This window comes from Haliotis cracherodii, unplaced genomic scaffold (genome assembly GCF_022045235.1).
Source record: "Haliotis cracherodii isolate W230 unplaced genomic scaffold, xgHalCrac1.p SCAF_3, whole genome shotgun sequence".
Classification (NCBI taxonomy): Eukaryota; Metazoa; Mollusca; class Gastropoda; order Lepetellida; family Haliotidae; genus Haliotis; species Haliotis cracherodii.
The window spans coordinates 60,536,245-60,549,921 of NW_027266286.1; the positions used below are offsets into that span (position 1 = coordinate 60,536,245).

Genomic DNA, 13,677 nt, shown 5'->3' on the forward strand with positions numbered 1-13,677 from the left:
TCATAGTGATGAGGCTGTTTTAAACTCAAGGGAGTGAAATGAGCCCTGCACTGTGCACAAACTTTGTGCGATGCCTACCATTGCCTGATATTGAAGCAGTGTGCAGATATGGGGCACGGGTGGCCCAGTCTTCTAAGGCGCCGCGATTAGCTGTGCAGAGTTGCGTCCCTTGGACACGCCAGAAACCTATGATTGTGGGTTCGAATCCCAGTTCGCCCCGATTATGTTTCTAGGTTTGTCAGCACCATATCCGTGCTCGTGGGTTTCACCGAAGTGGTAAAGTGAGACCTGCATCATTTTGGGCTTTCCTCCCACATAAAGCTGACACACCGTGATATAACTGGAATACTGTTAAAAGCGGCGTTAAACCCAACTCACTCGCTCACTCAGTGTGCAGAGCAAGTCTTTGGTACATATTGCTTGGGAAATACTGTCATTTGTGCAGGTAAATCTGAGCACTCTTTGGTCTGAGCACTAGTTGGAACTATAAAGTCATTGGTGAGAATATCTACTACACAGCAAATGGTACATCCGATTTCACAGGTGATTGAGAAACTGATTTTGATTGTGGAAACTTAACCTGGGCAGTATTCACAGGTGATTGAGAAACTGATTTTGATTGTGGAAACTAAACCTGGGATGTATTCACAGGTGATTGAGAAACTGATTTTGATTGTGGAAACAAGACCTGGGAAGTATTCACAGGTGATTGAGAAACTGATTTTGATTGTGGAAACTAAACCTGAGATGTATTCACAGGTGATTGAGAAACTGATTTTGATTGTGGAAACTAAACCTGGGAAGTATGGATGATGTGATAATGTGATCTTCTACTGTTAGATCGCCATCTGCTGGCAAGTTGATCAACTACATTGTGGAGGATGGAGGCCACGTGTTTTCTGGGGACGCGTACGCTGAGATTGAGGTGATGAAGATGGTGATGGAATTACGTGCCACAGAGAGCGGGTGGTAAGTCGAAGCTTGTGTCTATCTCTGTGATCATAGAGATGCAGCGCCGGTGTGCTTTTGGTTAAAGATGCTGCAGTTTACTAGTTGAATCATGGGACTAACCTCATGAAGTTTCGTCTGTCAGCTAAATGTTGTTAAAGTTTTGTTTGTTGTTTCACGCCGCACTCAGCAATATTCCAGCTATATGACGGCGGTCTGTAAATAATCCAGTGATTGACATCATGAGCATATATCTACGCAAATGGGATATGATGACATGCATCCAGTCAGCGAGTCTTGACCACCCGATCCCGTCAGTTGCATGTTACGACATGTATGGGTTGCTGAAGATCAATTCTATCCCGGTGTTGGCAGTATACCTATACTATTCAACAGTGTTAATCTATGACCTTAATAAATCTTGGCTATCCTCACACATTCAGTGGACACAGTATGATATTGTATATAAATACATAAATGTTCAAATCTACCTTTTGCCCCCAAGCCACAAACTCGTTCACCTCCTCAAATTCTTGATACAAACGAAAGAGTTGCTGAAGTGATGAAACTATTTCTCCCTTCTTTGTTTTGACCCGTGAAGATTTCGGGGTAGAAAAGGGCTTCAGCAACCCATGCTTGCCTAAAAGGCGACTATGCTTGTCATAAAAGGCGACTAACGGGATCGGATGGTCAGACTCGCTGACTTGGTTAATGCATGTCACCGGTCCCAATTGCGTGGATTGATGCTCATTATATTAATCACTGGATTGTCTGATCCAGACTCAATTATTTACAGACCCATATAGCTAGAATATTGCTGAGTGCGGCGTTAAACAACAAACCAAAAAAAACCTTCTTTGTTTTGAAATGATGGAGATTTTCTTTTCTCCCAGCATCCACTACGTGAAGCGTCCGGCAGCAGTGTTGGACCCAGGTGTGATTGTGGCCCGCATGCAGCTGGATGACCCGAGCCGAGTACAACAGGTAGGTTTCTTATTAAGAATCTTGCAATTCCATTGGTTAATTCGTATCATGTGACGAAACAAAACATTTCAATGTAGACCCCCAAATCATGGGACTAACACTGACCTCGATTATTGACTCATCACATGATCAGTATTGACCTGTCACGTGATGAATATTGAGAAAAATAGCTGCGAACCATGACATGTTCGTACCAGACGCCATGTCTGTAATGAAACAGAGGACGGTTTCAAGACTTCATAAACTATCAAGGGAATTTTGGTATAACAAAACAAATGATTACTCTTGACAAGGAAAATATGCTAAAACAAGGCCCCTTGGACCTTACTCCGGAGGTGGTCCTTCGGTCCCAGTTTTTATATATTGACCTCGTCAAGAGTGATATTTTGTATAGTATAGACGACTCATCTTTAAACTCAAGTCTCCTATCATTGTGTTCGGTCTGTTGAGTTCGGCTAATAGTCGATATTATGACACAAGGATGTACTGAAAATGGGGCCAAATGGTGCCAAGTTTGGGCTAGTCTCAAAAGCGCCATACATTTGAACACCTCAATTATTCATCACATTTATAAGGTATGACTAGGTAAGCATGTGTTGCAGCTGCCCCTTAGTTTTAGCAGACTCGGTGGTCTAGTGGATAGAGCGTCTGCCTGGAGATTGACAGGTCAGTGGTTCAATACCCGGCAGTGTTACACTAAAGAGGTTAAAAGATGGTATTTGTTGTTACCCTGGCTCAGCATAAGGGGCTAAAACAAGGACTGATCTGCTCGGAGTGTACTGTGTTTGAGTAGGTATCCATGTTAAACTGCGGTATGGCGTCTCAGTGGGGTGGCTCGACAAAACCGGCATTAGTCCGGACTACAAGTAGTACAAAACACATGTACACAGACCCAGACCCAGTAAAAGTCCACATAATAATAGTAATATCTACTGAAAATTTTTGCTAGTGGACTCCAAAGCACTATACAAATGTACACTTTCATTATTTTTGTCTTAGTATAAGGGGAGGTAACTTGTGTCACCATACATGTACGGGCACAAGCTCCTCACAGCGATAGCTCGTTCGCGGGGGTCTCTATACTATCGCTGCCATCACTCAAAACTCCCCACTGTGATAGGTGACCACAACCATGCTTGGAGTCAAAATCGCAACTGACGGACCGTTATGTTTACAAACAAGCAATGACTGCCATGACGCAGAATACACTTACGCTAACTAAATTATTTTCTGTGTTTGTCAATTTGAATTTCTATTTCATTTCAACTATCATGTAATTGGTGTAGTAAGAATGTAAGGGAGAATTTGGGTGATTTTCTGTTCGTCTGCAATCTCTTACAAATTTGATCAAAGAAACAATTAAAATTCATCTGGGAAATATGGTCAGTCGTAAACCTTTTCAAAATTCATAATGATGGCTTTCCCAAAGACATAGACAAAAGTATAAACGTTACTACATTTGGGACTAGAGGGCAGATTTCAAGATTCTTGTAATGGCCGTGTCCACACTGGTGGCAGCGATGTTACCGAGATGTAACAAAGGTGTCACGCGCTGGGACGGAGTTTGGTACTGGCAGTGAAAGGGGGATAACTCTAAAAGGATTAGAATGAATATGGTAGACGAAGGGGGTGCGTTGCTAGGTAGGTGGGTGCATGGTTCAGAATAGAAGGAGGGAGAGGGCAGTTAGACTGGTAGGAGTTGAATTTGTACAGTAATGGAATAAAGATGATTGTAGCGGTGACCTGCATGTGTTCTCTGAGAACGTTTGATGATTACAACATTCATAAGGTATGACTACAGGTGTAGCTGTGTTTCAGGCCCAGCTGTTCACGGGGACACTGCCCACCCCCCAGAACCCCGCCCTGCACGGCGACCGCCTGCACCAGGTGTTCCAGCGAGCCCGCATACAGCTGGAGAACATCATGGCGGGATACGTCCTCCCCGAGCCCTACTTAAAGGAGAGACTCAATGTCAACTTGGAGTGCATCATGAAGTGTCTGAAGGAGCCCTCGCTTCCGCTGCTTGAGCTGCAGGTACGTTGTGTGAGAGCTGGAGGTATGTTGTGTCATGAAATGTTTCTGATCAAATTAGGCCATAATAAGTTAATCATTAGGCTTTCATCCCTGCAAGCCTGACTATCATTTATCGTCTCAAAGTATCCTTGGCATAAAACCATACCCACTTACTTGATGAATTCCTGTGGCATTATTGTAAACTTGATGTTATAATGTCAATGAAGCATGCATACAGTTTTGAAATGTTTTTGGTTTTTGTGCAGGATTTGATCTCCATGATCTCTGGGAGAATTCCGGCCAAAGTAGAGAAGTCAATGCGGAGACTCATGGCTTCCTATGCCAGCAACATCACGTCAGTCCTGTGTCAGTTCCCCAGTCAACAGGTCAGTTTCACTCACTCACTCACTCACTCACTCACTCACTCACTCACTCACTCACTCACTCACTCACTCACTCACTCACTCACTCACTCACTCACTAACTAACTATCCCCGTGTGTCAAAGTGACGTGAAACCATCCTCCCTCACACATCGCTCGTCACGCTGAAGACCTGGGTTTGATTCCCGACATGGGTACAATATGTGAAGCCCATTTCTGGTGTCCCCCGCCGTGATATTGCTGGAACATTGCTAAAAGCGGCGTAAAACCATACTCACTCACTCAAATCAAGTTAAATGAGACGAGGCTTACATCATCATGGGTAGTGTTGTAATGTCAGAAAACCTGTTACTTCATTTCGACCTAATCTTTACACCCTTCCTCTCCAGATTGCCAATGTGATTGACAGCTATGCTGCTACCCTGACGAAGCGAACAGAGAGAGATGTGTTCTTCATGACGACCCAGGGTATCGTGCAGCTGGTGCAGAGGTACCGCAGTGGTATCCGAGGCCACCTCAAGTCCGTTGTGCAGGACCTCCTCCGGCAGTACCTCCGCGTTGAGCTGCAGTTCCAGCAAGGTAAGACAGACAAACACAGAAACAACAGATCCTGTACCGTGTGTACTTCCCCCGTTTGTTTGTTGGTTGGTTGGTTTGTTTGTTGGTTTGTTTGTTGTTTAACGCCACCCTCAGCAATATTCCATCTATATTACGGCTGTCTGTAAATAATCGAATCTCGTCCAGACAGTCCAGTGATTGATATCATGAGCATCAATCCACGTAATTGGGATACAATGACATGCATCAACCAAGTCAGTGAGCCTGACCACCCGATGACCAGACCATGACGATTGTGTGTTCTGATGCGATGTGTGTGACGAGTCACTTTGAGAAGTGGGTGTACTGACCCTATGTTTGTGTGATGACAGGTCACTACGACAAGTGTGTGTACCAGCTGCGAGAGAAGAACAAAGATGACATGGCCACCGTGGTAGGCACCATCTTCTCCCACCTTGCTGTCCAGCAGAAGAACAACCTGGTCATCATGCTCATAGTGAGTACCAAGACACCCACATTGTACTACAGTGAGTGAGTGAGTGAGTTGGGTTTAACACCGCTTTTAACAGTATTCCAGTTACATCACGGCATGTCAGCTTAATGTGGGAGGAAAGCCCGGAGTGATGTAGGTCTCAGACGTTTACCATTTCGGTGAAACCCATGAGCACCGGTATGGTGCTGACAAACCTAGAAACATAATCGTGGCGAACCGGGATTCGAACCCACAATCATAGGTTTCTGGTGTTCCCGAGTGACACAACTCTGCACAGACTATCGCGGCGCCTCAGATGACTGGGCCACCCGTGCACCTCACATTGTACTACAGGTCAGGGTTGGAATATAATGTACATCCCCAGTCAGAGGGGGATACAGGTGGCTCAGCCATCTAAGGCGCTGCAATACGCTGTGCAGAGTTGCGTCCCTTTGGCTAGCCAGATTCTCATGATCATGTGTTCTAATCCCATTTCACCCCGATTATGTTTCTGGGTTTGTCAGAACCATACCTGTCCTAGTGGGTTTCACCAAAGTGGTAAATGTCTGCATCACTTCGGGTTTTCCTCCCACATTAAGCAGGGGCACAGGTGACCCGGTCGTCTTAGGCGCCGCAATTCTCTGTGGAGAGTTGCGTCCCTTGAAACCTATGATTGTGGGTTCGAATCCCGGTTCGCCCCATTTATGTTCCTAGGTTTGTCAGCACCATACCTGTTAAAAGCGGCGTTATACATAACTCACTCACTCACTCCCACATTATGCTGACAAGCCGTGATATAAGCGCCGTTAAACCCAACTCACTCTCTCACTTACCCTTGTAAGAAACTAGTACAATTCAGGAAGGACCTTGTGGACTATCACTTTTACCAATAGGTAGATGGACACACTAAAGCAGATTATTCATGTAGACTAGTGAAAATAAGAAATATTTAAGAACTAGAATTGGTCCCAATTGTAATTTCTTTTCATCAGAGCTGATAAATGAGGATTATTGTTACATTGACGGGATTTATCTAGACCTGATCATGATTAGAGGGGCCGATATTCATCCCTAAGTCTTCAGCAAATGTCAGTAAAAATCCCAAATTTGAAAACATTTCTCAATTCATACTGATATATTTATAATTAAATAATGCAGTCATAAATCACAAAAATATGTGAAGAATCACAACAAATTGAGGCATTGTCATTTTTAGTAACCTTCTAAGAAAAGAGTACCCAAATATTATGCAATAAATTTTGAGTCCCTCAAAGGGAAACAAGTTGACTTTGCAAGCGTGTGCGTCAAAGCTCGACGAGAAGGAAAGTGAGGGTTGAAGGAGACATAACTCTGATTAGTGACCTGGAGGACAGCTCTCCCTGGTGGCGTGGCACGGCACATTTTGGTTCTGTGTCATGGGATCGGAGGGAGAGGGAATTTGCAATAGGTTGGTTAAAGATGAGAAATAATTAGGATAAAACGAAACAAATAAGATAAATTTTTTCCCAAACTGCCTGTCAAGGAAACTTAGAAACCTGGATAAATTCCTGGTGTTATATTCATGAGTACTGGTATATGCAGCGTTCCCGTTTACCGGTAATTACCAGTTTTTTACCGGTAAAATTAGGCTTGGACCGGTAATTCATGTGACTGCCAGTCCCTGTGGACTGGCAAATAAAGTACCTTATGAATCTTTGTTGTTGAACAAAACATCAGTGATATTCATATAAGTACATTTTTCGAACAAAGTCAGCTTCTCTGTTACCATCAGGGTTTCCCTTTGTCTATTTCTAGGTTGAATATCCGTTTGTAGCGACTTGGTATCGAAAATATTAAAGAAAGAGAGAGAAAATTGTGACTGAAATTTGTGTGAATGACGTAAAGATCTAACTAAGTTCCTTCAGAGATGACATCTTTGCACTGAACATGATGTTGAAAGTATTAAAACCATATAATTTTCATACATAGTTTTTATTTGTTGAAAGTTGGGACTGGCAAAAATTAGTGGGGACTGGTAATTTTTAGAGTTGCCAGTCCACAAGGACTGGCAGTTTCAAAAGCCAGCGGGAACACTGACATGTGTACGGAATAACTTTTTGTTTCTGCAATTCAGGACCACCTGTGTGGGAAGGAGCCGGGGGTCACAGATGAGATGGCGTCCATCTTGAATGATCTCACTCAACTCAACAAGAAGGAAAATGCCAAAGTCGCCCTACGAGGCAGACAGGTAATTATGTTGATGTCTCTTCTTACTTCTGATTTGCTGAAATAGTATTTACATTTCTTGCATATATTTGTCTTGATACGGACTAACAGCATTCAGTTGCGCTATGGGGACACTAGGCCCAGTTGTCTGAGGCTCTGCATTTCAGAGTGAAGAGTTGCTTCGCTTAGCATGCCACCAGTGTGGGTGCGGCCATTACAAGAATCTTGAAATTTGGCCTCTAACCCCAAATGTAGTAACGTTTATACTTTTGTTTATGTTTATGGGAATGCCATCATATTTTATTTGAAAAGATTTATGACTGACCATGTTTTCCAGTTGTATTTACTTTGTTTGTATAATCAGATTGGGTCAGGATTGCAGACTAACGGAAAATTAACCAACTTCTCGCTTACATACTTACTATATCAATGACATGATAGTTTTAATGAAATAGAAACTCAAATTGACAAACAAAGAAAGTAATTAAGCAACAGTAAGTGTTTTTGGTGTCACGACAGTCGTCACTTGTTCGTAAACATAACAGTCAATCGGTTGCGAGTTCAACTCTAAGCATGGTTGTGGCCACGTATCACAGTGGGGAGCTTTGACAGGTGGCAGTGATAGTATTGAGAGCTCCGGGAAAAGGCAATCGTTGTGAGGAGCTTGGCCACACACCTATGATCATGGGTATGCCTTGATGATGTTCCTAGGTTTGTCAGCCTCATGAGTCCTTGTTGGTTTCAAATGGTAAATGTTTGGCTTTTCTCACACGCCATGAATTAACTGAAATACTGTTCAAAGCAGTGTTAAACCAAACTCACTCAGTTGAGCTTTTGGGCTGTTCCTATTGTAACCAACCTGTGTGGATTCCGGGCTCGAATTGGTCCCCAGCCACCTATTATGTGTCGTTGCTTGGTCCAGACTCAATATTTGTACAGGTCGCTGTCATATACAATTAACTATGTTTATAACAAACAAGCTTTTAATGAACTGATGGACATAACAAACTGTTCTTTGGGTCCTGGCCATTTGTATATTTTAGTCAAAATGCTTATATGAACTACATTTATAACAAACTAAATTAGTGGTTCCTTTGCGTTCATTATAACCATAATTTACTGTAGCTGGTATATTGGCATTACACAACATGCATGCATTGCACACACACACTCCGGCACGCTCCTAACATCTCTGTACACAAATCTAATGAAGCTAAACTGTCGTCCAGGTTCTGATTGCTGCCCACCAGCCGCCATATGAGCTCCGTCACAACCAGATGGAGTCCATCTTCCTCTCCGCCATCGACATGTACGGACATGAGTTCTGTCCAGAAAACCTCCAGGTTGGTAATATGCTTCTCTGTCAGCTTTGGCTTCCTTCAAATACCATGTGTTTGATGTCGCTCCATGGCCAGGCCAGACTTTTCTTGCATGTTGGTTTACACCGCTCTCATTAAGTAAACTATTGTGTGCAAAAACAAGTTTATAGTGGACATGGACGTTTACGTTTGGCACAGTAATGAATTGGTTCAGATTATTTATTTCCTCTTTTCGTTTTTAATGTGTCGGTGGAATCTGTAAACCAATTCAGAGAAAGTGTTGCCTTGGTGATAGTGTGATAGTGGATTATGATATTACTGTCAGGGATTTATCTAGACCTGAAATTTTGGATTTCTTTCGACCTGATATTTGGCTCCAAGCCTGCAGCAATTGTCAGTAAATGGGAATTAAAACGTTCCTGTTTCAATGAAAATGGTGGGGCGGTGGGGTAGCCTAGCGGTTAAAGCGTTGGCTGATCACACCGAAGACCCAGGTTCAATGCCCCACATGGGTACAATGTGTGAAGCCCATTTCTGGTGTTCGCCGCCGTGATATTGCTGGAATATTGCTAAAAGCGGCGTAAAACCATACTCACTCAATAAATATGGTTATGACTAAAGCCATGTCTTGGTACATGTAGAGAGGACTTTGATTCCACTGATAACTGAAAAGAGAACCAACAATAAGTTTTCTCTGAAATAAGAAAATAAGTTAATAAAATCCAAATTTAAACAAGGTAACAAATTTGTCCAGTTTGCCTTACAACAGTATTTAGTTTGGAATAGATAAATCCCGATTGCTCTGCTTGTGTGTACAGTTTTCAAGCTGGTTATTAATTGCTTTAATTGTTGTAACAAGTGAATGGTGTGACTATGGTTGACATGAAGCATGTACCTATTATGTTTCTGTTCCAGGACATGCCACGGGCTATATACATGGTTTGAACCGTTTGCTGTTTGCTGTGAAATTTGATATTTTTCCTATTTCCTTTTACTGTTTTGTCATATTTGATTCTCTTGGCGCAATTGGTCCAAGACCTAATTACCTAGTGTCACCTGACGTCCCCAGCCACTCATGAATTGTAATTGTCATGTGGGGTATTCATGTTAAACTTGTGTTGTCTCAGTGGCGAGCACTATGAAAGTGGCATTATTTCGGAATAGTACAAGCAGACACACAGACTACCTCTGTGGTCTACTGGGAGAGAGGAAGGTCAGGCCTTCATCCCCGGCCGCGTCATACCAAAAGACACCGAAAGATCATACTTCTTGTTACCCAGTCTGGCGCTCAGCATTAAGGGGCTTAAACAAGGACTGGTCAGCTCGGAGTCCGTATACTGTGTCTAAGAGGGGTATGCATGTTAAACTGTGGCATGGTATCTCAGTGGGCTAGCACTATAAAATCAGCATCAGTCCGGACTAGAAAAAGCAGCCAAACACACATATGTGCATACATTAAACCCTATTTCACCACCACCTCACCTTCAGTTAATCCTGAACCTTTTCATGGTTAAGTACTGTTTTTATGTCAATATCAATATCAGTGTGAAATATATGTACTGAAAATTATTTCACATAAATATTGAGATAAAATCATTAACTTACCTGCTAGGTACAGAATCACTTCATCTGTCGACCCATGAAGATCCTGGGTAGAATAGGTCTTCAGCAACCCATGCTTGCTGTAAAGGGTGACAATGCTTGTCATAAGAGGTGACTAACAGGATCGAATGGTCAGGATCACTGACATGGTTGATTCATGTCATCGTATCTCAGTTGCATGGATCGATGCTCATGATGTCATACCGAGTGTCATGTCTTGAAATATCTTGAATTCCCTCGCGAGAAGTGACTGAGGATTGGCTGGAAGAGTTTTGCATTTTTATTTTATCAACACATGGAGAATCTCACCCAAGTGTCCTCTATATCAAATTTTGACTTTAACGACGAGTGTTGATATGTTTGATAAAAAAACGTAAAGCTGAGATTCTATTTATCATCCAAAATCATTCTTCCAACCTTTTCAAGGGGCAGTCGGGTAGCCTAGTGGTTAAAGCGTTCGCTCGTCATGCCCCAGAACAGGGTTCGATTCCCGACATGGGTACAATATGTGAAGCCCATTTCTGGTGTCCCCCGCCGTGATATTGCTGGAATATTGCTAAAAGCGGCTTAAAACCATACTCACTCAATCACTCACTCCAACCTTTTCAGTTTGTAGACAGTTCTAACCAGTGCCTTGAGTCTAGCAAGCTATCCAGCTTCAGTGGCAGAGAGATTAGTGGTGGCATTTAATTGGGATGTCATGGTAACGGGTTTGGTCACAATCGCCTGCAAAGCATAGTGCTGCAATTGCACTTTAGTGATATCTCCTAGAATATATTGCTTGATCTAAACCAAACAATATCTCCTGTGGAAGCCATTTTTTAGATAATATTTTTTTACACACCTGAGAAATGCATTTGGGATTACTATTATTAAACGTGTGAGATTGAATTCCAGGTCCATGATTGGCAACTCCGGGGTGATGACCTAAGTTCAGATTATCAAGGAATACTTTCCTGATCGTAATATCGAGAAGTTTTTCTGGCTTCAGACAAAATTAATCTACGTTTGTGTGGAAACTGAATGGTTTTGGAGTGTTTAAAAAAATGTTCTTTGGCCCTGTCCAGTTTTCATCATCATCATCATCATCATCATCATCATCATCATCATCACCTTGATAGTCCACAGATATGGCTGATACTTTTTTGTGTAGGGTCACACTTGTTATAAGTAGTAAGCAGTTGGCTGGACGATGTCACTCGTGACCGTTATGTTATGTATTATTGCGACACTTCCATCATGAGAATATACAAAATGGTGAGATATGAGGGTGTGTAAGAAACAGATTACGGCACTCATGCCTGTCTGGTACCATTTACCTTACAACTTGTTTTAAAACGTATCTAATGAGCGGAGATGAGTTTGATACATGTTGAAACAAATAGTTAGATATTCTACATGAATGTCTGTCAGATACTATTTGTCTAACAATGTGTTTCAAAATATAGGTAATTCACCTCCGCCCGTTAGATATGTTTTGAAAATAAACGTTTGATAAATCGTATCTGACATACATTTGACTAGTAATATCTATCTATGCAATATTTTGCTTGCTATTTCTCAAGAATATAAATATTGTACCATTATGTAAAATAGTCCGACTGCGCAAACCTTCTTTCAGTTATTGAAGTGCACTTTGATCATTTTTGCTAGGTGATGTGCCTTAATGATTACAAGATGGTCTCAAACGTACAGGTGATCATGACTAATGCATTATATATAGATAATAAATAAATGTTTCCCTGGTTTGCTTTGATATCAAATATATTAACACCCGTAAATAACAGCAGAAAACTGCATGAGCTTTGCAAACTCCATCAATGCTGTAAATGATATCAATAGACACTCTCCATGAACACCTGCATCTCACACTTTCTATAATGCACTTCTTCTTGAAAATACTTATCAAACTAATAATTCACTTCATGAACACTATGTAAAATAAAAAATCAACTCTGGACATGTTAGGATATTTGTGTGATTCTTGCTTCTTCGACTCAATCAAGGTTAAGAATTATATTTCAAATATTGAAAATTTGCTTCCTAACCTTGTGCTATGCTGCTTCTAAGACAATTTCCCATTCTACCTCTTTGCTTGATTTCTTCACAGTTTTGACCGTTAATAATATTTCAAGATAAACGTTTCATGTATCCAAGGATGCTGAGTTTTGAATTTAAGTTTCTCATACCGTATTCGCCATATCTAGTGCCCAGCTCTAATAAACGTCCCTTGACCAACTTATAGACTAGTCTATAATTAATCTTTACGAGTGCGACCACTTTGACCGAACATTTACATAACTGTCCTTATTTTCTTGATTTGGTTACAGACAGTAGCAGTGTAATTGTATGTAATTACCTTGTAACTATTATCAGAAATGGTTTAATTTCATCAACATTTGAGGTTTTTCACTGCCACTTGACCTACGACAATTTCAACTCACTGTTGTTTATGGTTTAAATAAACATCCCTGTGTCAATTTTCTAAGCCCTTAGGGCACCTCAGGCAAATACAGCATGGATCACCCAATTTACTATGTTTAAAAGCCATGGATTTTTCGTTTTTAAAAAGACGAAAGTCACTGGAATATCCATCATTTTCAATGAGAATCTAATGTACAAAAGTAAAGTCTTAAAGTGTTAAGTGAATCTAGTGTTGCTTACTTTGCATTGATAAGTTATTTTAGTACATGTATTCAATAATAATAACAATAATAATAATAGTTCATTTCAGAACAAATTCATTGGGACTTTTACACACAAAATTCCTTAATGGAACACAGTAATCACACCGAGCCCGAAGGGTGTTACATAATATCCAGTAACTAAAATACGTCTTTCATCATACTTTCAACTTTTGACTTTTATTCATCACTAAGTTTCCTTTGTCAAAATCGGAAGTAAACATGTTTTAGCGATAGCAATGCTTTCGTCATTTATCTTAACCTCAAAAGTTTTCAGTTAGCATTCAGTGACAAAAGGTTTAGCAATATGTTCCGAATGAATTAACCATTGCAATGAAACACAGGTTTTGATTGGCTGGTTCTATTGCTCTGTCCAATTGGTTTTAAGTTTTCATTTTTCGGTCTTGTACCCCTGTCACATGTGGCCATCAGCTTGTCATGGGGTCGGAAAACGAAAGCAGACCAAGGGGCCATGTTTATTGAATTGTTTTGAATATTTGTGTGTCCCCT

The 13,677-nt window shown here is 41.3% G+C and overlaps 1 protein-coding gene across 1 annotated transcript in view; it reads left to right on the top strand.

Annotated features, from left to right (window-relative positions):
- Window positions 1–13,677, top strand: part of LOC139475181 (acetyl-CoA carboxylase-like) — a 79,021-nt gene that overhangs the window by 34,701 nt on the left and 30,643 nt on the right. The window contains exons 16-23 of the mRNA XM_071258437.1: window positions 841–969; window positions 1,842–1,932; window positions 3,751–3,966; window positions 4,212–4,331; window positions 4,717–4,906; window positions 5,257–5,381; window positions 7,471–7,584; window positions 8,792–8,905. Of these exons, the coding sequence (XP_071114538.1) occupies window positions 841–969; window positions 1,842–1,932; window positions 3,751–3,966; window positions 4,212–4,331; window positions 4,717–4,906; window positions 5,257–5,381; window positions 7,471–7,584; window positions 8,792–8,905 (1,099 nt within the window). The remainder of the gene's footprint in view (window positions 1–840; window positions 970–1,841; window positions 1,933–3,750; window positions 3,967–4,211; window positions 4,332–4,716; window positions 4,907–5,256; window positions 5,382–7,470; window positions 7,585–8,791; window positions 8,906–13,677) is intronic.